This window comes from Eptesicus fuscus, chromosome 18 (genome assembly GCF_027574615.1).
Source record: "Eptesicus fuscus isolate TK198812 chromosome 18, DD_ASM_mEF_20220401, whole genome shotgun sequence".
Lineage (NCBI taxonomy): Eukaryota > Metazoa > Chordata > Mammalia > Chiroptera > Vespertilionidae > Eptesicus > Eptesicus fuscus.
The window spans coordinates 50786653-50812067 of record NC_072490.1 but is presented as its reverse complement, the minus strand read 5'-3'; the positions used below and the strand labels follow the sequence as shown (position 1 = coordinate 50812067).

General features: G+C 43.1%; 1 protein-coding gene across 1 annotated transcript in view; it reads left to right on the top strand.

Annotated features, from left to right (window-relative positions):
- Positions 1 to 2578: 2578 nt before the first annotated feature.
- Positions 2579 to 25415, top strand: part of LOC103290443 (cadherin-related family member 3-like) — a 78697-nt gene continuing 55860 nt past the window's right edge. The window contains exons 1-4 of the mRNA XM_054729839.1: positions 2579 to 2624; positions 8950 to 9146; positions 12988 to 13159; positions 15043 to 15131. Of these exons, the coding sequence (XP_054585814.1) occupies positions 2579 to 2624; positions 8950 to 9146; positions 12988 to 13159; positions 15043 to 15131 (504 nt within the window). The remainder of the gene's footprint in view (positions 2625 to 8949; positions 9147 to 12987; positions 13160 to 15042; positions 15132 to 25415) is intronic.

The following is a 25415-nucleotide window of genomic DNA, read 5'->3' as shown; positions in this document are numbered from 1 at the left end:
AAAGCAACGCTACGCGTGCGTTTAAAAAAGAGAGCGGTGTGCAGCTTGGGAAAGGCATCAGAGAGGGGAAAATATGGTTGTTGGAATGTCTCTAGGTAGGCAATTGGCCCAGGCTACCCATGGTGGTGGTTAGGAGTAGAGAGAGGCAGAAGTGTGCAGATTCGGGAATACTTAGGAGGTACAATGCTGAAATGAACTGCGTGTGAGGCAGGTGAGTGGAGAGAGGGAGATTCTGGACTGGAAGGGGAGGTTGTGGTGGTTTTGTTACCGGCGAGACCACAAGACCTTGTCCCCTTGAAGGAAAGATTTCAGTCAAGACACAAAGTGCAGCAAAGTAAATAGAAATTTGTTGGCCGCAGCAAAAAAACACTTAGGACAGAGAAACGAGGAAGGTGCACAGAAGGAGTCACAGGAGAGCCGAGGCTGGGCTGCTCAGGCTCACTGAGAAGTCAGAGCAAAGGGGTCAAGAGGTTAGCCCTGGACAAGCTGCTGCTGCTCGTTGCTCCCCTGATTGCAAGTCTCATGGGGTCCCTTAGAAAGAAGAAGTGGGGAGGGCATGGCATGGACGTGCTCCCCTGGGGGAGAGTGCACTGGGTCCTTCATCCAGAGCATATTCCTCTCTCCCTTGCAGGTGGGACTCTTAGGGGAGGTCCAGGGGAGGGTCCCAACAAAATACTCATCAGCTTCCCAGGTGTGCTCTTTCAGGGTTGTGGTCTCCACTGATTGGCCGGTGCCAGGGCAGGGCTCATTAGTCAATGCAGCTGGTCCTGAGGCAGCCACAGCGCCACTTGTCTGATTTTGCTGCTTTTCTGGGCCTGAAGCTGAAATATAACTGAGGCCGAAATGTTATCTTTAGGGAGGAAAAGGTCAAGGTCCAAACCGCATGGCCACTGATATGCTAGGGCAGTGGTCGGCAAACTACGGATCTCCAGCCACATGTTGCTGTCGAGCCGCGGTTTGCCGCTCTGTTGTCTAATGAGTTTGCTGACCACTGTAGGGGAGGACAGGTTACCCTGGGGGTGAGGTTCTTGTTTTCCCAGTTTTGCCCCTTGCTCGGTGTCTGGGGCTTTCTGCCCTGGGGAGTTTCTGTACCTGGCTCATCGTCCTTGCTCTGCTCCTGTCTGTCTAACTGCCGACCACAGTTAGGCAAGGGAGCTAGAGAGAAGGGCAGCAATTCAAGAATCTTCTTTTCTTTGCAACCATCCTTCATGGGATGTGTCTTGGAGTCAGACCCACACCATCATTCCCTGGCCATTTGTAAATGTCCCTCTGAAAAGCCAAAAGCCAGAGCAGGGCCAAGTCTGGTAAAAACACAATCTCCCTTTGTTCTCCGCATTATCCTTTATTGAACACATCTGAGACCGCATAATCCTGTTTAGGTAACCATAACAACAGTTGACTCCTATGGAGATAGTAATTGATTGAAACCTCTAAGTAAGAGATTGCAAACAAGAATCCCTGCAGGGGCCAGGCAGGTAAATGTCAGAAGCTGGGGGGTGTGGCAGGAAGGGGTGGGAATGGTGGTAAACTGCAGAGAGCTCAACCAATCAAATCTTACTGGATTTCAAATTTTTAAGAAGCTTTGTGCATTTAAAAAGGTGGTCTGGCCCTAGCTGGTTTGGCCCAATGCATAGAACGTTGGCCTGCGGACTGAAGGGTCCCGGGTTCCATTCCAGTCAAGGGCACATGCCTGGGTTGTGCACATGCCTGGGCACATGCCTGGCTCGATCCCCAGTAAGGGGTGTGCAGGAGGCAGCCGATCATTGATGTTTCTATCTCTCTCTCCTTCTCTCTTCCTGTCTGAAATAAATAAAAATATATTTAAAAAAATAAAAAAAATTTAAAATTAAAATGTGGTCTGCTGGTCATATTTAGCCTGTGAATCACCAATTTGCTGCCTCCAGAGATCTTTTCATATGTAGTCTTCATACAGCCAGCCAGGGCTTTTCCGATAGTGGCCCTAAAGCTGATTTCCCCCCAAGTTTTAACTTACAGGTGTTAACTTGCATCCTGTTGGCCTTTGACGGTTTGTTAGTTTTTGCATCTTATCCCGATCTGGTTGCACGCTAATCTCACTTAGCAACTTGTAAGCCTTCTGCAAACTCGGCAAGCCGAGATTCTGGGTCTTATTCCAAGTCTGAAGACATCAACACATAGAACCAGGCAGGACAACGTACCTTAGTGACCTGGAGTCTTTTAAATCTCCACGGGCTCTTCGCCGCAGCCATCCCCTGAAGCCTAGTGAGCTGACCATTTCCTGGAGCCCCCACACATCCTGGCCACCCCAGACTCACCAGGCTTTGGGAGGCCTTCGCATGCAGAAGAGTATGAGTTGGGGACTTTCCCCCTTGTTCAAGCACACCTCCTTACTGCAGCTTTTGTCCTTTTGGGAGAAGAAGGTGTCGCTTTACAGATCACTCGGCAAGGATTGTGTCATGAGGAAGTGTGGACAGGGCACTTAGAGACAGAATGTTTCTCTGGAGAAGACTCCTCGCCAAGAGGGTGCCACTCCCCAGAAGCCGGGGAAGGCAAGCGCTGCAGCGAAGTGCTGCTGAGGAGGCAGGAGGCTTTCCGGTGCATGATGCCTTTTTTGCACTTGCTTGTGGTGTTGGCTGCTGCCCCAGGTTGGTATCTTTAACTTTGGACTCCTATCACGCAGCTTTGAAATAGCCATTTGGTTTACTTTTACCTTCTGTAGTGACTTCTCAGTGTTGGTCCTGGAAGTTGTCAAGGGCCCTGGGCTGTGCCATGTTGGAAAGTCTACATTTCAGTTAAAATGTCCTCTCAGAGGCACGTGACCGGGGGTGGAGTGGGGGGGTAGGCTGGTGCAAGTTCTTTGAAGGGCATTTTGGAACTATCTACCAGGTCTCAGAGCCAGCATCCCACCTCTGGGAACCTAGACCAGTGGTCGGCAAACTGCGGCTCGAGAGCCACATGTGGCTCTTTGGCCCCTTGAGTTTTTAGAAAGTCCAGCTTAGGAGTACCCTAATTAAGTTAATAACAATGTACATACCTAGTTTAAGTTTAAAAAATTTGGCTCTCAAAAGAAATTTCAATCGTTGTACTATTGATATTTGGCTCTGTTTGCCGACCACTGATCTAGACTATGGACAGAAGGATATATGTAGGCTTATTTGTAATGGCAAAAACTGGAGCAACCTACATGTTCATCAATACAGGATTAAATAAATGGTCCAGACATACTATGGACATTGGAGTCATTAAAAGGAGGAGGCAGATCTGTGCGTTCAGATGTGCAGGTAAAAGGTAATCCAGGGTGTCCTGGGAGTGGAAACAGGATATCCTAAAATTCTGAACCTAAGAAGATCTCTTAAGAAAGATCTATCTATATTTACATGTACACAGAACGTTCTAGAAGCATATATACAAAATACTTAACAGTGTAGTTTTTAGAGATTGGGAGTGGAATATAGTAGAGCAGCAGAGGTGAGGAGAAATGAGTAGAAGATTTTAAAACTTTTACTTTATGTTGTTTGCTTTTTAAAAAAATGAGTATATATTACATTAAAGTAAAAAATCAGACCTGAGAATTTAAAATTAATTACCTAAATTTTGAATGCATAACATTAAGATATTGGTTTAAGTGCTTTTTTTCCTTACTGTTGCATGGATTGATTTCATAAAATAACTCAATTAATGAATTTAGCTATTTTATTTAGAACCAGTCACATCTAGAATTAGGTAAAAGCCAAACTGTCACTATTGCCAATAAAAAGTCAAGTAAAATATGTTTAATATTCTAAGAATAAATGATGGTTATCTGAAAACTAAAAAAGCTCTCTAACTTCCAAATTCTTAGTTAGGCATGATTAGATTTGATATTTCCAATAAAAATAAATGGTAATATTTGCAAAAACAACACTGAACTTCTACAGCTGTGCTGCTGAGTATGGTAACCACCATCCAATTGTGATTATTCACTACATGAATGTGGCCAGTCAGAATTGAGATATATTATAAGTGTAAAACACACACTGGATTTAGAAGATTTTGTATGAATAAAACAATGTAAACTACCTTATTAACATAAACTTATTAAAAATTAGAGGCCCAGTGCACAAATTTGTGCACTAGTGGGGTCCCTCTGCCTGGCCTGCAGGATCAGACCGAAACTGGCTCTCCGACACCCCCCAAGGGGTCCTGAATTGTGAGAGGGTGCAGGCCAGGCTGAGGGACCCCACCGGTGCACGATTGGCGCTGGGGAAGGACACAGGAGGTTGGCCAGACAGGGAGGGACCGAGGGAGAGCTCCAGGGTATGTCTAGCCCTTCTCGCTCAGTCCCGATTGGCTGGACCCCAGCAGCAAGCTAACCTACCAGTCAGAGTGTCTGTCCCCTGGTGGTCAGTGCACATTATAGCAACTGGTCAACTATCTGCCCCCTGGTGGTCAATGCATGTCATAGCAAGTGGTTGAGCAGCCTTAGCATATCATTAGCATATTATACTTTGATTGGTTGAACGGATGACCAGATGACCAGACACTTGGCATAGTAGGCTTTTATTATATAGGATATTGATCACATGTTGAAATGATAACATTTTGAATGCATTGAGTTAAATAAAATATAATATTAAAACTAAATTCACTTAAAAAACTTTTAAAATGTGGTTACTAGAAACTTTTAAATTACATATTGGACAGGTTTGTTCTATAATCCTAGATAATCTTTATGCAGACTTTTCTTAAGGTATGGAATACCCTACTTGAATCCACTGCTCCAGCTTTGTGTGTGCATCCGTCTCTTTGAAATAAAAACATTAGATGAATTGATCCCATCAACTCAGTGGGTGGGACATTTAGTAAAGTAAGGATATAATGAAATTTAAGGAAGATTATATTTCAATTTAATTTGTTCTAATTTGTTTTTTTCATGGGTGAAGATTTTTATGTTAAACCTGAGGTCACAAACTAGAGACTAAAGACTCTCAATGCATTGGGTATACCAGATGTTTTGAATAGCAGAATATTTCACCAAAACATCTCCATTTTAGGATCCTCACAAAAAATAACTCAGATCACATTCCCATGTGGGCAAGTAGCAGCTGCCTCCATTAGGTAGGAGCAAGCTTTTGGTTTCACCACAGTCCCCACTAATCCCTGATGTCCTGTACACAGTCACTGGGCATTATTTTACTACCTCCGTTAAAAGAGTACAACTAGTTTTGTTTTTTTCAAATTTCCTTTTGTCCTTGGATATAAAGGTGTAGCCTCTGGATCTCCATTCTTCAATAGGCCTACCATAATTTTGATCCTTTTTATTTATTTATTTTTAATTATATTTTATTGGCTTCAGAGAGGAAGGGAGAGGGAGAGAGAGAGATAGAAACATCAGTGATGAAAGAGAACCATTGATCAGCTGCCTCTTGCATGCCCCACATTGGGGATCAAGCCTGCAACCTGGGCATGTGCCCCAACCAAGAATTGACCACTGAACCACACCAGCCAGGCTTGATTCTTTTTATTTTGGCTTATTGATTTAATTTCAGAAAGTAGGGAGTTTCCTATGGAACCATTCTGACAGTAGATGCATAATAAAATGTCAACTTTACTTATTTAGATAAGTTTAGTGGATGAGTTAATATGCTCAGAAAATTATTGTTCTCTTTCCTATAGATTATTATACATTCAGGTATTGAGCTGTTTTTTTCAGTGGAAAACTAAGTATTCCCAAAATTTCAGCACATAAAAATAATTGAGGAAAATCCCAAATCAATTTATTCTCTTTTTAAAAATATATTTTTAAATTGATTTCAGAGAAGAAGGGTGAAGGAGAGAGAGATAGAAACAACAATGATGAGAGAGAATCATTGATTAGCTGCTTCCTGCATGCCTCACACTGGGGATCAAGCAGGCAACCTGGGCATGTGCCCTGACTGGGAATCGAACCATGACCTTGTGGTTCATAGGCCAACACTCAACCACTGAGCCAGGCCAGCTGGGCCAATTTATTTTTTAATGCAATGGTGACAAGGTATCCTCAGATGCAGAAGTCACTCTTGACATGACTCAACCTATAAAACTGAATAGAAAATCTGAACCAGTGAAATGGCAGGAAGTTGCAACTTTTCAAGTACAGATAGTGTCACAAAATAAGAAGGTCTTGAGGGTTAGGTCAATAGTATGTAATTGATGTACTTCAGTTAGCAAAAATGAATAATTTCATTCATTTATTTTTTCACTTTCATTAAATAAATATTTATTAAGTGCCTACTATGGCCAGGCACTGTTTTTGGTCCTGCGATATAGCAGGGACCTCACACATGGAAGTCCTCAATTTCAGGAAGCTTGTATTTGAGGTGGGAGGAAGGAGGCAGAAAATACACATATAATATAAGTAAATAAAATAAAAATAAGCAAATAGTATATGACATTTTATAATGTTCACCTGCAAGAGCAGGAGATGTTATTTTATATAAGGGCGGCCTGGGAAGACTCTCTGATACAGGGACAGTACATATAACAGAGTCCTAAAGGAAGTGTGTAAATGAGAAGTGGGTATCCAGGGGAGATGGATTTTGGACAGGGAGAATGTAAGGCAAAGGTCCTGAGGCAAGACCTGCTGGGTGTGTTTAAGGAACAGAAACATGAGTGTGTCTGGAGCAGAGGAAGTGAGGGCAAGAGTGTAGAATATGAGGCCAAATAAAGGAAGGAGGGCTTCGTTGGTCACGTGGGGCCTGGAGGCCAGCATATGAACTTGGCTTTCACTCTGTACTAGATGAAAAGCTGCTAAAGGACTTTGGGAAAAAGAGTGATGTTACTTGACTTCAGGTTTAGCACATTGTGGGTAGCTCAGTCATGTAAAAGATGCTTATTTATATAATCTAAAGGAGCCTGTATTAGTTTTCTTTTGCTGCTGTAACAAATTACCACAAAGTTGGTGGTGCCTTAAGTCAACATAAATATATGAACTTTAATTCTGCAGTTAGAAGTCTGACACGGTCTCACTGGCTAAAATCAAAGTCCTGGCCTATCTACGTTTCCTCCTGTAGTCTCTAGGGCCACGCCCAAGGCCTTGCCTTTTCCAGCATCCCGAGGCCACACACATTCCTCAGTTAGTCACACCTTCCTTCATGTTAAAAACCAGACAGTTTGCATCTTTCTGATCACTCTTCACATCTCCTTCCGACTCTCTTTTCTGCTTCCTCGTCCACTTTTAAGGGCCCTGTGGTTACATTGGGGTCATCCGGATCATTCAGGATAACCTCCCATCTCAACATCATCACATTTGCAAGGTCCATTTTGCATAACATCCTCAGAGGTTCTGGGGATTAGGAAGTGGACAACTTTGGGGTGGAGCCTTTATTCTATTACAACCCCCAAACATCATACTTTACTAAATAACCACAACCCCCCACCTCAACATACACATGTATACCCCCAACAGAATGCACATTTGAGCGATGGAGAAAAAAATCCTGAATAAGACTTTGAAGTGCGGTTCCAGAGGGAAATCAATGAGCAGAAATTAAAAGTTTCCACTTACAAATTTCATGGCTCAGAAATTTTCAGATCATTTCCTAAACAGAAAGGATGTATTGTGACCTTAAGCACATGCTTAGAAGCAGAAGAGAAGTTGTTGATTCAGGAAAGAGGATGATGAAAATACTTATAACTGGAGAGAGGCTCGCAGCCCTCTTTTTTTTTTTTTTTTTTTTTTTTTTTTTTTTTTTTTTTTTAAAGATATATTTTATTGATTTTTCACAGAGAGGAAGGGAGAGGGATAGAGAGATAGAAACATCGATGAGAGAGAGACATCGACCAGCTGCCTCCTGCACCCCCCCCACCGGGGGATGTGCCCGCAACCAATGTACATGCCCTTGACCGGAATCGAACCTGGGACCCTCCAGTCCGCAGACCGACGCTCTATCCACTGAGCCAAACCGGTTTCGGCTCGCAGCCCTCTTTAAAAGAGATCCATGAAGTAACTCAGAGTCCAGAGGATCTTTGGATGGAGAAAAAAAGAAAAAGAAAGAAGAAAGACGCGTTAATTCTCCAGCACTTCAGGCTAGAGGACACCATCAGGCAGAAAGGTGGCGGTGTCAGCCGATGGAAGCTGTCGTGCCCTGGAATGATACATGAAGGGAGGTGGGCGGGGTCACTGACAGTGTGGGTCCTCCCTCCTCCTGGATGCATCACACCTCCTATTAGGCTGGGAGTGTCTGGGGTGGGAGAGAAGAGGCAAGCACGAGGCCCTTATTCATCATGTGGAAGAGCATGAGCGTATACTCCTACTGTGAATGCCTCTTTTATTTATTTTTTTTGGGCGGTGCAAGAAAGTCTATGTAATTTTATTTTTTTTCCAAACTAAAGGAAATATACATTTTAATAGAAGTCATTTATCAAGTATGACGGAAAGATCTGCTTCTTCTTAAAAGGCCACAGTCTTATCAATTAGGGGCCCCACCCCTATAACCTCATCTAACCTTAATTACTGTACCTCCTAAAGACCCTGTCTCCAGCTACAGTCACATCGGAGGTTAGAGTTTCAATATATGAACTTTGGGGAGGCCCAATTTCAGCCCATAGCATTCTGCCTGAATTCAATGGCCCTGATTCAAACTTAATCTCATTCAGGATCACGCTCACAGGCATGTCCACAAGAATGGCCACATGTCTGGGCACCTTGTGGTCCAGTCAGACGGACACATAGAATTAACCCTCACAGTCTCTGACCATGGAGTCTGTGTGTCCTGCCAGCATCTGTGAAGCTGGGCGGCCTCACCTGTTAGCTGGAGATTAGGGTAAGGCCTCAGATCCTTCACAGTTCTTATTGATCCAACGAAGCCTCCTCAGCTGATTTTATGACTTGTAATAAAAAAGGAGCTGTAAGTATTTATTGAACTTTTTCTTTGTCATTTTAAAATATGAAAGAGGTTGGGAAGCATTGCAAAAATCCCTATACAAGTAACATTTTGTTTTTCCTTGAAGACGTTCTAGCTTTTCCAGATTTTGTCATCGAAAATGGCAGCCCTGTTCTGGAGAATGTCTCTGAGCATACACGGGTTGCCATAATCACTGTGTCTGTCTCACCTTCCGCTTCTCTGATTGGAGATCCTGTTATCATTAATGCCGACCCTGTAGTCCATCCATTTGTGCTGTCTCGTCGATCCACACACCAGTGGGAAGTAAGTATCCAGGCAAACAGTATCATCACAGGTTTCTAAAATAAAACTGCCATCCTTGCCCTTCTTACCTTCTACTCATATTGTTTAGCACCCACTCATTGGGACCCGAGTATGTTCCAGATTCCTAAAAATTCTTGAGGACATCAAGAAGCATTTATGTTACAGAGATCTATTGAGGACCTTCTCAGACAGGGCAATACCCTGGGGTTCTCTTGGTGGAACCCCATCCTCACCCTCATGGTGTTTACTGGTTCACAGGGAGCTCTACTAATAAAGGGAACACTCACACAAGTAAAAAGTAATAAGAGCCGCGAAAGACAGGCCCGCAGGTCTGTGAATGCACCTGAGGGGGACATTGGACCTATCAGGCTTTCCTGAGGAAGAGCTACATGATAAGCAATCTTCAGAATGAATAGGAATTAAATAGGTGAAGAGAGAGAGAGAGAGAAAAGAGAGAGAGAGAGAGAGAGAGAGAGAGAGAGAGGAACTCCAGGTGGAGCATGTGCAAAGGCCCTGTGGCAAGGAGTGTAGTGAGGTGATGAGACCAAGAGGAGGCCCAAGTGGCCGGAGCTGATGGGGAAGTGTGGTGAGAGTTAGGCTGTGAAGGAGTGGGGAGGCAGAGCCCGCAGGGCAGTGAGCCCTGTTAGGAAATTCCATTCACCATCCGGTATAATAAAGCTAATATCCCCGAGGTAAAGTTCAGGCAGGCTTACTGCTCATTTGAGAAGATTTGGGTTTCCTAAGCTCAGGGTTCCTCAAATATGATGCGAGCCTGCTGCAGGCCCAGCATCCACCTGGGACCCTCTGCATCCTCCCATGGGAACTGGGAACAAGAGGACCAGATGAGCGGGAAGCTCACGCTGCTTGCCATGCTCTGAGTAACAAAGTGCTTAGGAGCGAGGAGTCTTACGTAGGAGAATCAGAACTGGCTCCTGGTTTTAAGAGACTCTGAAACGGGTAGGGTGGACAGATGCCTACATGACCAGTCGTAGTGTATCATGAGATGCAGTATGAAAGCGGTTAAGAGCCATGGACTCTGGAGTCAAACCACCTGGGTTCAGATCCTGGTTTGTATTTATTGCTTTGGGCAAATGACATAACCTCTCCGTTCCGGTCACGTGTCCATGCCATGGAATGGAGATATACATAATGCTTTTAGTGGGGGAATTGCAAAGTCATATGGCAAAGGACATGCTATAGGAAAGGCTAAAGGTTTGGGGACATGTAATCTACCACCACATCTAAGAAACCATCGGGGAGTTTTGTGGAAAAAAGAGATGATTTGCTTACATTCTATGGGGCCCACTTTGGCTGCGGCGAGGAGCAGCTATAGAGGGGCAGAAGCTGTCTAGTAGGAGGTTGCTGAGTGCCCGTGCCAGACCTTGGGATTGTCAGGTTTTAAATTTGCTTCCAGCTTCAGTGAAGTACAAAATGCTGTTCATGCATTTATCAGATTTTAAAATGAGTCTAAACAGCAAAATGTCAGCAAAGCGTGTTCAATAGTTAAGCTTATTGATTTTCCTTTAGTTTAGCTTTGTTTTTCCTGTAAGGTAGTAAATCCCAGCTGTTCTCAGCACAGGTTTTAGGGGCTGACAAGCCTAGCATTAAACCACAACTCCTCCACTAGTAGCAAGGTGACCTTGGGTAAGTTACTTGACTTTGCTGCGCTTCGGTGTTTTTTGTTTTTATTTTTCTGTGCAAAGAGGTTAATAATAACAAGACTTCACTCAGGGATTGCTCAGTAGGGCCTGTCAGACAGTGTAGGCCAAGTGCCACCTCAGTGCTTGGCCCATAATAAGGAATGAACACAGAGCAGCAGTTACCTAATACATATATTTATACCTCAATATTCGGCACTATTGTCAAACTACAGATAATAAAGCTATAAGAAAGTCACATCGTAATAACTGTATCATAGGCCAGCTCTAGAGAGCTTTAGAAACGGTTCAATTATGAAAGTTTTCTATCCTGGAAAAATCTGCAGATAAAGGCAGAACTCGATGAGCGGATATTTGTCTCCACAGCATTCCAGTGTAAAGGGCATACTCTGTTCTATTTGAGGTTTAGCATATTATTATCCTTTCTTGAACTTCTTTCCTTGCAGGATATAGGCTTATTCAGTTTGCAAAAAGCTGAGCTTAGGAGGGGCTACTGGGAAGGCTGTAAAAAAAAAAAAAAATGGTCAGAACCAAGCTAATCTCCTCGAGAAACAGCAGCAGAGCTTGCAGTGAGCTGATTACACAGATAAATCAAAATCTCATGGAGATGAGTCAAGGCGTGCTCCAGTTACGTAACCACCAAATTGCTACCTGAGCAGCACAAATGGCTGGCACTGGCGGGATGGAAGAGGAATTCAAGGTACCCTGCATGCGAGCACTTTTCCCGGATGGGGGTGACTTCAACCACCTTCCTGCCTTCTTCCACTGCCAAGTGTAAAGAATAAGCATTTGCATTTTTAAAAATTCCTGGTATTGTATAAAGAGCCAGGGAGCAAGGAGGACAGGTGCTGCCCCCCGCCCCCGGGCCTCCCAGGGCAAAGGGAACCCCAGCAGGAGGGCCTGCCCTAGGCTCCCGGGGCAAGAAAGTCCTATATCACAGCTCGAAATCCCATACATCTTCAAATCAGGCTATAGTATTAAATGAATGCATCAAAGCTTCAGGGTGTGATGAAAAGAAAAGAGACTTTAGAGTCTAGGAGACCTGGCTTTCAATGTCAGCTCTGTCACGTAGGAGCTGTATGACTCGGGCTTCTAACTTCTGAGCCTCCGTGTCCTCACTGGTGGTATCGTGAGGATGAGAATAGCCTTTGCTCTGTGAATCAAGGAGATAAAGTGTCCATTCTGTGTTAAGTGCCCAGGGGAGGAGAGCTGTCCAATATGCATGTATGACTGACTTCTCATGGCTGTGGGAGGGTGGCACTCAGGTGTTACTACCAGTCATAGTGCTGGTCAGTGCAAAGGTCCTGGGGCCGACCAGCAGGAGTCAGGGCCAGGCCTTCCTCTTCCTGCAGCGTGACTTTCCCAGCTGTATTATATAATCTATAATCTGTGAAATGGTGGTAATAATAGTATCTCTCTCACAACTTTTTTTCATGTTTAAATGAGGTGAAGAACTGAGAGCAATGCCTGGCTCCCTTTTCATCCATTTCAGGTGCAAGGCAGTTTAGGCTTATGATTAAGAGCATGAGCTTGAAGTCAGGTGGAGTCAGAGCTGTTGCATTTCTCTGTGAAAAGTTGGACAAGATGCTTAACCTGTTCATCCTCAGTTCCTGCATCTGTAAAATGCATCCAATAATGCCCTTTTTGCAATTAAAAAGAAGAGAATGGCCGAAACTGGTTTGGCTCAGTGGATAGAGCATCGGCCTGCAGACTCAAAGGTCCCAGGTTCGATTCCGGTCAAGGGCATGTACCTTGGTTGCGGGCACATCCCCAGTAGGGGGTGTGCAGGAGGCAGCTGATCGGTGTTTCTCACTCATTGATGTTTCTAACTCTCTATCTCTCTCCCTTCCTCTCTGTAAAAAATCAATAAAATATATTTTTAAAAAAAGAAGAGAATGACATGTTTGTTAAATGCTTAAGATAATCTCTGATAATTTAGAGTTGGGAGAGGGACTCAATAAACTGTCGTTAGGGCGAGTAACATGGAAAGGTGGGAATTCTCTGATCATGGGGGTTTTCAGTAAATCAGATCACGCTGCTTCCACATTTTAAACACAAGGTTTTTTATCTCTTTTTAACAAATGCTGACTCGTATTGGGGATTACAGATGTAGAATACTCTGTCTACACCCCCATGAAGCCACTCATTCGCTCCATTACTCCGCACTCCTTTGTCTAATGCAGTTACTCACCACTGGAGTACCCAAGCTGGACTTCGAGAAGGTGCCTCTCTACTCCTTGGTAATCTATGCCAAAGACAGCCACAGGGCGACAGCATCCCAGACCATTTTAATCCAGATTGCGGATGTGAACGAGCCGCCCACCTTCAGTGGAGCCCTTGCTCAGAGAGACCAAGGTACAGAGCTCTCCTCTTGGGGAAAGAAGGGTCCACTGGGTCCATAGTGTGGCTTCTGTGTCCTGGGTCCTTTGTGCTCTCGTAGGGTTATGGCTGTAGGAGAGAGAAGGAGAATAATGCTAACAAAACAAATGCTAAAGGGCTGACACCCATCGGTGCTAACTGTGTAGCAGGTGCTGTCCTGAGAGTGAGGGCCTCAGGTGTGTTAGTTCATGAAATTCTCATAGCTCTGGAGGTGGGTGCTATTCATATTTGTATTGTATAGATGAGGCCACAGACTTAGAAAAGGAAAGTAACTTGGTCAGTGTTAAAAACTTCATTTTTCTCCCCTCGCTGGTTTGGCTCAGTGAATAGAGCATTGGCCTGCAGACTGAAAGGTCCCAGCTTCGATTCCAGTCAAGGGCACATGCCCAGGTTGTGGGCTCGATCCGCAGTAGGGGGCATGCAGGAGGCGGCCAATCAATGATTCTCTCTCATCACTGATGTTTCTATCTCCCTCTCTCCCTCTCCCTTCCTCTCTGAAATCAATAAAAATATTTTTAAAAAACCTTTATTTTTCTGTTTGATTATTATGTCCTCTAGTTACTCTTTTATGGGTGTGATTATTTAATTAACAGTGTGTCTGTGTCATTAAGTTAGAAGCTTCTTGCTCTCTCTCCATTTGATTTTCACCACATGTGAATCTTTCTCTCACTCTTGTCTCTGTCTTTCTCATCTCTGACTTTCTATGTAGTCAAGTATTTAACTCCTGCATGTGGACAATTCATGTTCTCTACTGAAAACAATCATTTGAGGTTTAGGTGTTGGGGTGGCCAAAAACTGGAGAGAGCTACGAATCCTGCCTGAGCCTCAGTTCCTCATTGGTTACACAGGTATTAATCCCTACTCCAGGAAGCTCCCCAGAGACCATGTGTTACCATGCCAACCACAGTGCCGGGCATGCATTAGGTGCTGAATAAATGTTAGCCTTCTTCCATTCCTTTCCCTAGCAGATGAGGAACTCCTCAAGGACAGATTCAAGGGGAAATTGTGTTCTTTTGCCTTCTAAAACAGTGAGCCTCGTGCCAGGTTGGCTGTGGTCCAAACAGGCCGTGCACTCCTTTGTTATCCACAAATCGTGCCGTCTGGCAGAATGGTGCCGCAGCTTCTGCTGGGGTGGGTTATCCCCTCAGGCACTGAGGGCCCCGGTGCCCCAGTGTTCCTGACTCTGGGAGAGTGGTTTGACCAGTAAATGGGCAGGTTTGTGGTCACCAGTTTTAAAAACGGGTAGAAAGAGGGAAAACTTGAGGAAAAGACTGGCATTAATAAAATCATTATATAATATTAATATATAGAGGCCTGGTGTATGAAATTCGTGCACAGGTAGGGTCCCTAGGCCTGGCCGGCAATCAGGGCCTGCTGGGGCCTTCCTTCCAGCTACTGACTTCAGGGCCTTTCTTTGTTCCTTGCCACCCCCTGGTGGTCAGTGCACATCATAGCGAGCAATCAAACTCCTTGGTTGAACTCCTGAGGGGACAATTTGCATATTAGCCTTTTATATATATAGATTACTTGGGTGACTTTGAGTGAGTCACTCAATCTTTCTAAACTCAGTAAAACGGAAATAATAATGCACCAATGATGTCAATTGCTCAGCAATCAGAAAACGTTCAATATTGCTACTGTTTAAATTTGTAAATCTCTTTGCTCTCTACCTGACACAAGACAGATACTTGACAAATGGTGTCTATTTTTATTATATGGCTATGATTATTATGGTTAATGGGAATCACCCTGTGAAAACGTCTGTGCTGAGCAAGCACAGTGCCTTCAGTTTTATCTAAAATCCAGGAGTGGATGAGGGGCTTTGGGGCTTATAACATCTATCACCCATTTTCTGGCAGTTACTGAGATTTATATCCTGGAAGACACTGCCCCGGGCACAGTCATTTACAGAGCAGCAGCCGAGGATCCAGAGGATGCTGTTTTGGAGGTAATTTATGGTTTGGGGCAGAGAATATCAGCGCCTGGTGGTTTTCCGTATGACTGCATTCACATATAAAACCACAGGGATAATCAGTGCATTATACCACAATTCAGGTTCCAAACATACTTTTTGCCTCAAACATCAGGACATTGCAGGTGAAAATGATTGAGGGGTGGGCTGTCTGGGTAATTGCTTCCCTTCTAGCGCATTCCACCTGTGCAGGCAGGCCCAGCTTGTCCTTAGGTATTGACAGAAGAGGCCCAGCCATTTCATCTTGTTCTTGGGGACCTTGGCTACCCACACACTGTTGAGAAACAATGCAGCTTCCTGGCAGAATTAATTTGCATTTCACAGCTGGGCCTCATCCTCGGGCTTTATGATGCCCCAGGAATGCAGTTTATTTTCAGGATGGGTGTCATCCAGTTACCATACCACGGGAGGGAGGAAGTGATGGACTCTGTGGCAAGAGGCCTGGCTTTAAATCCTAACTCCTCTGCTGCAAGTCATTTAACATTTCTGTCCTTCTGTTTCAACTGTAAAGTTGGGGAAAGGCTATCTGCTTTGTCTTCTCTCCTATTTCTTTCTCTCCTATTACGTATAATGAACTTGAAAGTCATTTTTAAACTGTAAAATATCTTACAAATGACAAAATTTATATCACTGTCATAATTTTTGATGCTGTATGGAATGGTTTTGGCATTATTAAGCGGCAACATTTTTAGCTAATGGACTGGTAGACAAGAATATCATGTTTTTAATTTTTAATGTTGTATCACTTTCCCAAATTGGCTAAAAATTAGAGAATTGTACATGTTGATCTATTCTTTCAACATTTATAATTTACTGGTAGTGCTACTGGGTTACAATTCAAGGCAACTTGACTTTTACAATTTTTTAAAAAAATAAATGGATGGCCACTAATATTTGGGGCATTGTCCACATGATATTTAAAAGCGCTGCATACCCTCAAGTAATTACACACAAAAACCCACTGCTGTTGTCAACCCTCCCCACCCATGTGTTTCCTCCTCCTCCCAGTAGAACAATACCACATCCAGAATGGGACTGGAAAGGTCACAGCTTCCTTTACAACATGCAATTAAGGCTCCTAATCATGCATATTGCTCCAAATCACCACGTTCAAGATTACAGTAGTGAATCTAGCGCTGAGCAACTCCAGCCATAAGAGAATCAGATATCATATTGCTTCCTTGGTGTTCTCCATGGCAGCTCACCACCATGTTGACATTCTAGGGTAGAAAGCACAGCATGGTCCAAAAGGGTTTAACTATGCCTCTATCATGCAATTACAGTGACTTACTAGCCAATTATTGCAAGTAGTTTGTTTCAAATGAAGGACTACGAAATGCCTGTTCACATAGAGTAAGTGCTCTGGCCCTGGCTCTGTACTTTTCTCAGAAGAGAAGTTTCCAGGGCCCTATTTGGAAGGCTAATGCAGTGTTCTTTGTGAATTTTACCAAACGTGGGATGACATGTTAGAGTTGGCATGGGCTGTGGAAGCTTACATTTGGACATACTCCTATACACATTTTTCTGACACGGTAGATCAGGCCTGATGATGGGGCAATCATCTTCATTTGTTTGAGTCTTCATATTGATTCAAAAAAAAACTTGTTCTAATCTGGGCAAGAGCTCACCACTGTTTGGAGCCTGATGTCTGACACTAATAATGCAATTAATAACTGTTAACTGTTTATCATGTAACAGGAATATACTTTATATAATTGAATCCCCATTTAATTCCTGAAGTAGATGCTATTGTCTACTCTGATATTAATGAATGGATCAATAAGCTAGAGTATTATGTCTTTAATTTATAGATGAGGAATATTTAGGCTAATAGAGCTCAAGTAATTTGCCAAAAGAGTAAGTAGTGGAGTTGTAAATCCATTTTGCTCTAAACCCTATATGTTTCCCATCATACCAACAATTTTCTTTTTTTTTATTTATTAATTTCTTTATTGATTAAGGTGTCACATATTTGTCCTCATCCTCCCATTCCCATCCCCCACCCCTCCCCACGGATGCCCCCACACCCCTGTTGTCCTTAACCATTGGTTAGGCTCGTATGCATGCACACAAGTCCCTTGGTTGATCTCTCCCCCCGACCCCCACCCTCTCCTACCCTCCCGCTGAGGCCCGACATGAGCGAGATCATGTGTCACTAGAAATACACTTATAAGAACCGAATGTGAGACGAGCAATAATAGTTATGCTGACAGGCAAATGAATCAGTCTGTAGTAAGTTTCTTTCTGGACCAACAATTCTTTTGAGACCCAATTTCAATGTCTACCAGTTCCTTATGTGTACATGTCGGCACTGACTTTTCAGCTCTGAATGGTGGACAAATGGTGGTAATGCAGGTCCGACTCCCTCTGGTTTGGTCTCGCCTGGACGCAGGGGCGCGGCTTCACCCAGACCTGGGACCCAGCATCACCCAGGCCCAGGGGCACGTGGCCTCACCTGGACCCAGGTGTGTGCGGCCTCACCCGGTCCCGGGATCCAGCCTCACCCGGACCCAGGGGCGCATGGCCTCACCCAGACCCAGGGGTGCGTGGCCTCATCCAGACCCGGGACCCAGCTACACCTGGACCCAGGGGCATGTGGACTCACCCGGACCCAGGGGCGCACGGCCTCGCCCGGATCCAGGGGCACACGGCCTCATCTGGACCCGGGATCCAGCTACATCTGGACCCAGGGGCACGTGGACTCACCCAGATCCAGGGGCACACGGCCTCACCCAGACCCGGGATCCAGCTACACCTGGACCCAGGGGCACGTGGCCTCACCCGGACCCAGGGGTGCACGGCCTCGCCCGGATCCAGGGGCGCCCGGCCTCACCCGGACCCGGGACCCGGCCTCACCCGGATCCAGGGGCGCACGGCCTCACCCGGACCCGGGATCCAGCTACACACGGACCCAGGGGCGTGTGGCCTCACCTGGACCCGGGCATACCAACAATTCTCAAATTGCTTCCACAAAACACAAGCTCTACGAGAAAAATAAAAGATCCTGTGATCAAATGATTTCGGGAAATAATGTCTCCACATCTCCTCTAAATTAAAAATGCACATGTTAAATGCCCCAAGGAGTTCTCTAATAGAGAGATGTTTACTTAATCATATTTAAAAAGTTATTTTTTCCAGGGCACTTTTAAATAAAATTTAACTCCTGTTAGCATTTTACATAATGACTAACTAGCATTCCACAGAGTAGAAAGATTATATTAGATCCCATTGGAAGATTGATATAATGTGACCTATCTCTGAGGTTGTTATAATGATGAAAGAAGAAATTTCAGGTGAGGATCTGGTCTATAGTAATTTATGTAATAAGACTGGATTTCATCCATATCTAGATCACACCTAAATTCTAGGACTAAGATTTTTCATGCTGTACCACCATTGCTACTGCACATATTTTAAGATTCCTGACACTCTAGTTAAGGGGGTGTTCTGAGATATGGGAAAAAGTGGCACCTCTCATTATGAACGAACTAAAAATTAATTTTCCTGGACATATCACAGCAAACCAGGACTCCAAAGTCCGGAGAGACAGTTGAATCCAGAGAGTCACAGGAAGTTTTGCTTCCTTGAAGCAGAAACTGTCAGATCCATAACTTGTATGAAGACTTACATGGTCATTTTGATGAATTGCTGGAGGCTGAGTATGGACTAGTATGAGAGTGAGAAACTTCTGGGTGCACTGTCTCGGGGGGACTTACACTTTTCATAGGTTTGTACCACCAAAAACTACATTAGGTTCTTATAATGAAGATCCAGAAAGAATCACCTTGTGTCTCAGAAAGAGAGAGGAGAAAAGATTAATTGTGAAGTAAACCCCAAAACCTTTTCCAGAACAAAGGCCTACTCTTCAGGGAAAAGGAGTTTTCTTGAGCCTTATCTCACTTGGGACACACACACACACACACACACACACACACACACACAGCCCTAGACAAATCATATTCAATATTCAGAACTCCCCCATCCCCCCAAATCTTGAGAGAAGTCATAGGGGAAAACCAAACACCTTACTTATAGAGGAATGGGGATAAGAAATTAAGCAGACTTGTCAATAGAAGCCATGCAAGCAAGAAGATATGGAATGAAATATTGAAAGTGTTGAAAAAAAATTCAACCAAGAAATCTGTATCCATTGAAATTATCCTTCAAAAGCAAAAGAGAAATAAAGACTTTCTCAGACAAGCAAAAACTGAAGAAATTTATTACTAGCATACCTGATCTGAAGAAATGATAAAGGAAGTTCGTCAACAAAAAAATCATATAGGTCAGAAACTCAAATCTGCATAAAGAAAGGAAGAGCATGAGAGAAAAAATAAATGAAGGTCAAATAAAATTTTTATTTTTAATTTATATAAAAGATAACTTTAATAGTAACAGTATGTTAGAAGATTATAGAATATTGATAAATGAAATGAATGATAGCAATATCACAAGTGACAGGAGAGAGGAATTAGAAATACTGTTATAAGATACCTATATTATGTATAAAGCTACACTTAGGTTAATTAAAATGTATATTGGAAAAATATATACTGGAAACTCTGAGGCAATAACTAACAAATATTAAAAAAATAAGTAAAAGCGATATGCTAAAATGGAATCATATAAAATAATCAGTTAAAACAAAGAAGGGGAAAAACTCAAAGAACAAATGTAATGAATAGAAAACAGTTACAAACATGGTAGGTATTAATTCAGCTAATACAAATGGAAATGGTTTAAATGCACCAATTCAAAGACAAAGACTGTCAGACTGAATTAGAAAAAGGCCCAGCTATATCTTATCTGCAAGAAACCTACTTTAAATATAAAAATGCAAAAAGTGTCAAAGTAAATGGATGGATAAAGATATACCTTGATAACACCAATCCAAGAAAAGCTGGAGCAGCTATATTAATTTCAAACAAAAAGTGGAGAGTGGTCAGCTAGAGAATTTCCCAAACAGGCCCGTCAGCAATGGGGTGGTTAAAAAATAGTTTGGCTCAGTGGATAGAGCGTCAGCTTGCGGACCGAAGGGTCCCAGGTTCGATTCTGATCAAGGGCACATGCCTGGGTTGTGCAGCCAGTCAATGATTCCCTCTCATCATTGATGTTTCTATCTCTCTTCTCCTCTCCCTTCCTCTCTGAAATCAATAAAAAATATTTAAAAAAAATAGCTGCAGAGAGAACAACCACCTCCTCTCACACTGCAGTAACGAGATCCCTGAGTGACTGGAGGTTGACCTTACGACTCCTCAGAGCAGACCTGATGCTCCCCTGGGTCTCAGCTCTACCCCTACTCTCCACGTCAGACCCCACCCGCATTACAACCCTCACCCACTGCCACCAGTGTGATCTTTTCAGCTTTCTGGCTCAGTGGTGGTGGGAGTATTGGTAGTGAATTGGGTAGCATGTGTCTTTCCCTATTGTTTATTACATTGGAAGTTAGTTTTGGAAATCTAAACTCATTGTCTCAATTCCATTCTGCTTTAAGAATCCTACTTCTTGAGGCCACGTAGATGCTGCTGACTGTCCTGAACAATGAGTGGGGCAGAGAGTCATCTTACTCAACATGAATTTTGTCTTTCCCTTTCTTAATGGTGAAATAAATATATAACTTCTCTTTCAAATAGCATGTAATGCCTTATTGTGTCTATCAAAACAGTTAATTAGGACCGTGTGAAAATAAACCCAGGCTTTGAGGACAAGCAGCACGAGGAAACAGTGGAGAGGTGTGAGAGTGAGGTGGAGGTTAGGAAGAATGCAATTGGGATGGAATCAGCATATTTTCATGAAATAAGATTTAATATCTCCATTTCAAGGTAAACGATCTCATTCAAGGTATCCCAAAGTTAATGACAAATCTTAGCATATGGATCTTAGATATATATTGTCATTTCATTAGTAAACTTTTCTTTTCTTTTGGGAATTATATCATGGGTTAAGAAAATAATCACCTAAACCAGCATTCTAATAACTTGGAAAGATTTTTTAAAAGTCTAATAAAGAATAATTTATGAAAGATTTATGGTAGCCCTTGTGAAAGATAAAAAGATATATCATTTCATGACAAATAGAAAACTATTTCTATGGCTTCATTTCCCCCCCTCTTTGATAAAATAAGTGCAATGAATGAATGTAGGCCACAGACTATATATGGAAATAAACAATATTTTCCATTCAGTCCAGTATATTGAGTGAAGGCTGACAATGATCACATATTATGGTAAAGTGATATTTGGAATTTCTAAGAGGTATAATTAGTGGTAGAATCATCAAATGACTCAACAATTATACTGCATTAGAGTTTATAATTATGAATCTGAGGATTTTAATTATATACTCCTATTTTCTTACTCAGGTGTAAAACAAGCATTAAAGGGGAAAAAAAAACAATGAGTCTATTGAGTTAGAAATCAGAATATGTGAACTTTGCTTTATAATTTAGGGTGCCAATTCTGGTTTTAATGGATTGTTTATAAGTATAATCATTTTGGAGAAAAGGACCATGTTGTCCTTTGAACAGAATCTACATTTTCTTTTTTTTTTTTTTTTTTTTTTTTTTAATTACTTTATTGATTAAGGTATCACATATTTGTCCTCAACCCCCTCCCCCCGTTCCCTTCCCAATCCCCCCCACACACAAGCCCCCCTCCCCCTGTTGTCCGTGATCATTGGTTAGGCTCATATGCAAGCACACAAGTCCTTTGGTTGATCTATCTCCCTTGTCCCCACCCTCCCCTACTTTCCCTCTGAGGTCTGACAGTCTGATGGATGCTGTTCTTGTTCTTCAGTCTATGTTGTTCATCTTTTCCCCTAGATGAGTGAGCTCATGTGATACTAGGAATACACTTATAGGAACTGAAAATGAGACAAGCAATAATGGTTATGCTGGGAGGCAAATGAATCAGTCTGTAGTGAGTTTCTTTCTGGGCCAACAGTTCTTTTGAGTCCCGGTTTCTATGTCCAACAGTTGTTAATGTGTTCATAACAGCAATGATACTTCAGTTCTGGATGGTGGACAAACGGCGGTATTGCAGGTCCGACCCTCTCTGGTTTGGTCCTGGGCAATCTGCAGTGACGCACATCTGCTGACTGCTAGTATGGCAAGGCATCGTCAGCGTCTTCCATCTCTGTACTGTCTCTCCCCTGACTTCATGGCTGGAGCACTCCTGTCAATTCCCCTCTATTGCAGGAATCCACATGTCTCGGAGCTGTTCTCTGAAAACATACAAACACACTCTCGACCAAAAGTTAATAAAGGAACATTTTCTATGAATTTGATTTGCGATCCTTTTTCATTTTTTTGCCCAAATGGTTTTCCTTTGGCTTGTTTTGACACCATGTATGTTTTACCTGGGTGACTTGCTGTTAGCATTACAAATGAAAGTTAATTTTCTAAAGTAAAAATTTTCTAGATGTAATTTATTTGCAGGATATTTTTCCTTACATGATATTCTTCTACTATCCCCCCTTTTTTGGTTTAAATATTGGGAGGCTTTTGGAAATTTTATGCTGTAATCTTGATAGCTTTTAAATTTTACTTTTTTGCACTAAAATGTGACTGCTTTAGGTTCATTATATGTTATGCAATTTTACCATGAGATGAACTACCAATAAAAATTTTAGTTAACACTTTAGTAACAGCTTTTTTGTCCAGTACAATTGATTTTTCTAGAGTATTTGCTTATTTTGGTTGGCCAATTTAAATTAGTCTGAAAACTTGACTACTATTTTACTGTCAAATTTAATATTCTAACAACCATCTTGTTTTACCCTGTAATTATTAGTGGCGAGGATTATTTGCCTTCTTGAGTAGGCCCTGAGCATTCCTGGTGCTAGGCTGGATTTAGATATCCTAGACCCCAGTTCCCCGGATCATGGGTGCAAGACATCTCCATCAAGTCTTGTTGCGGTGAGAGGGCATCTGCTGTCGGCCAAGTCTCTGTTACCTGGGTCCCGATTTGAGCTGGGCATGTGAAGCTGAGCAGCCATGGGGGCAGGAGATCTCCTTCAGCAGGGGTGAGGGTTCAGGCCCCTGCAAACTTGGGGGGGTGAAGGTCTGTGCCCCACCTCTGTTGACCCCCAAGTTCTCTCCTGATGGCCCCTGTGCGACTGTGCCTGTCTTAGGTTGTTCCTTCCCTGAGGAATCTTACCCGTCTCTGGCTAACCAGCCATCCTCCGGGGCCAAGCAGGGTGATGTGAGGTTTAGTTCTGTCTCCTTGGTCGCCTATGCCCCCATGGCCTCCGCGCCCAGCACCTGTCTTGGGATCCCCTCGCCTGCTGGCAGGGTCTCAGCACTGATCACATATCTTGTGGAACCCAGGTTTCTTCTCCAGGGAGGCCCAGCTCACCCCACTGGGCGAGAGACACATCCATGGTACCAGCCATCATGAGGTTTCACCCTTGGCATGAACAGAAGCTCAGGCAATAGCTGTGGACAATTGGATTGTGAGAAGCAGGTCCCTCTTGGCTAAAAGGGCAAGAGGGGCCAATTTAGAATGCTCAGGTGCCTTCCCAGGGGGCCCTCTACATAGTGGAAGGGATTAAACCCTTTCATGTCCTTTGAAAATTGCTGCCAGACATTCAAAGAATTAGTTTGTAAGTTTGTTTGGGGTTATTATATAATATGCTGTTGTAATTCTAAAATATCTAGAGATGTGTTACGTTTGTCTCCAAGCACCAAACAGATGATTCCCCCCACCCCATGGGTGTGAGGAATTATTATATGTAATGGGGGTGATCCAAGTCTGGGAAAATTTTTAATGACAGTGTAGAATAATATCATGTAAGGATATTCTTTGTTCCAGTCCATGGCAATACCCTTTCAAACTGGCTGTCTATTTCTTTTTGTATAGACAAGGTCTTGGTTACATTTTCTGCACTTCTACCACGGGCAAGTAGTGATAGTAGTGACACCCTTTCTTTGGTGTCCACACAAGCCAGAAACCTCTCTTTAATTTTACACACAAAGGGGCATTGTTTTGATTTTGTGTCATACAAAAGGGAAGCTGGGTGGAGACCCCTGTGTATTTATACTTTCTTGCCCCCTCCCCCCCCATGGACCTCCTGGATAACCAAGGTGTTTGGTATTATTGGTGACTACGTTAGTCAGGGGATCAGCCTATATGAGTGGTCTTACCCATGAAGAGTCAGGAGCATAAGTCCAAAATACTTACCCTCTTGTCCCGGGTAAAATTACCTTACATCTGATGATTGCTAGCATGGCTGGAAAGGCGTTCTCATGCATTCTTGGGTTTCTGGTTACCTCACAATTTCTTCCCTGAGGTTTGACATTCTGATTGATGTTTCTCTGTTTCTGGATCTATTTTCCCCCCATCAGTTTATGTTGTTCATTATATTCCACAAATGAGTGAGATCATGTGATATTTATCTTTCTCTGCCTGGCTTATTTCACTAAGCATTATGTTCTCCATCTCCATCCATATTGTTGTAAATGGCAAGAGCTCCTTCTTTTTTACCGCAGCATAGTACTCCATTGTGTAGATGTACCACAGTTTTTTAATCCATTCATCTGCTGATGGGCACTTAGGCTGTTTCCAAATCTTAGCTATGGTGAATTGTGCTGCTATGAACATACGGGTGCATATATCCTTTCTGATTGATGTTTCCAGTTTCTTAGGGTATATTCCTAGAAGAGGGATCACTGGGTCAAATGGGAGTTCTATTTTTAGTTTTTTAAGGAAACTCCATACTGTTCTCCACAGTGGCTGCACCAGTCTGCATTCCCACCAGCAGTGCACGAGGGTTCCTTTTTCGCCACATCCTCTCCAGCACTTGTCATTTGTTGACTTGTTGATAATGGCCATTCTGACAGGTGTGAGATGGTACCGCATTGTTGTTTTGATTTGCATCTCTCTGATGATTAGTGATTTAGAGCAGGTTTTCATATGTCTCTTGGCCTTCCTTCTGTCTTCTTTCGAAAAGTTTCTATTTAGATCAGTTGCCCATTTTTTGATTGGGTTGTTTATCTTCTTTTTGTTAAGCTGCATGAGTTCCCTGTAAATGTTGGAGATTAAACCCTTATCGTTGACATCATTGGCAAATATGTTCTCCCATGCAGTGGGTTTTCTTGTTGTTTTATTGATGGTTTCTGTTGCTGTGCAAAAGCTTTTTATTTTGATGTAATCCCATTTGTTTATTTTCTCTTTAGCTTCCATTGCCCTAGGAGCAGTATCAGCGAAGAAGTTCTTTTGGCATATGTCAGAGATTTTTCTGCCTGTAGATTCCTCTAGTATTTTT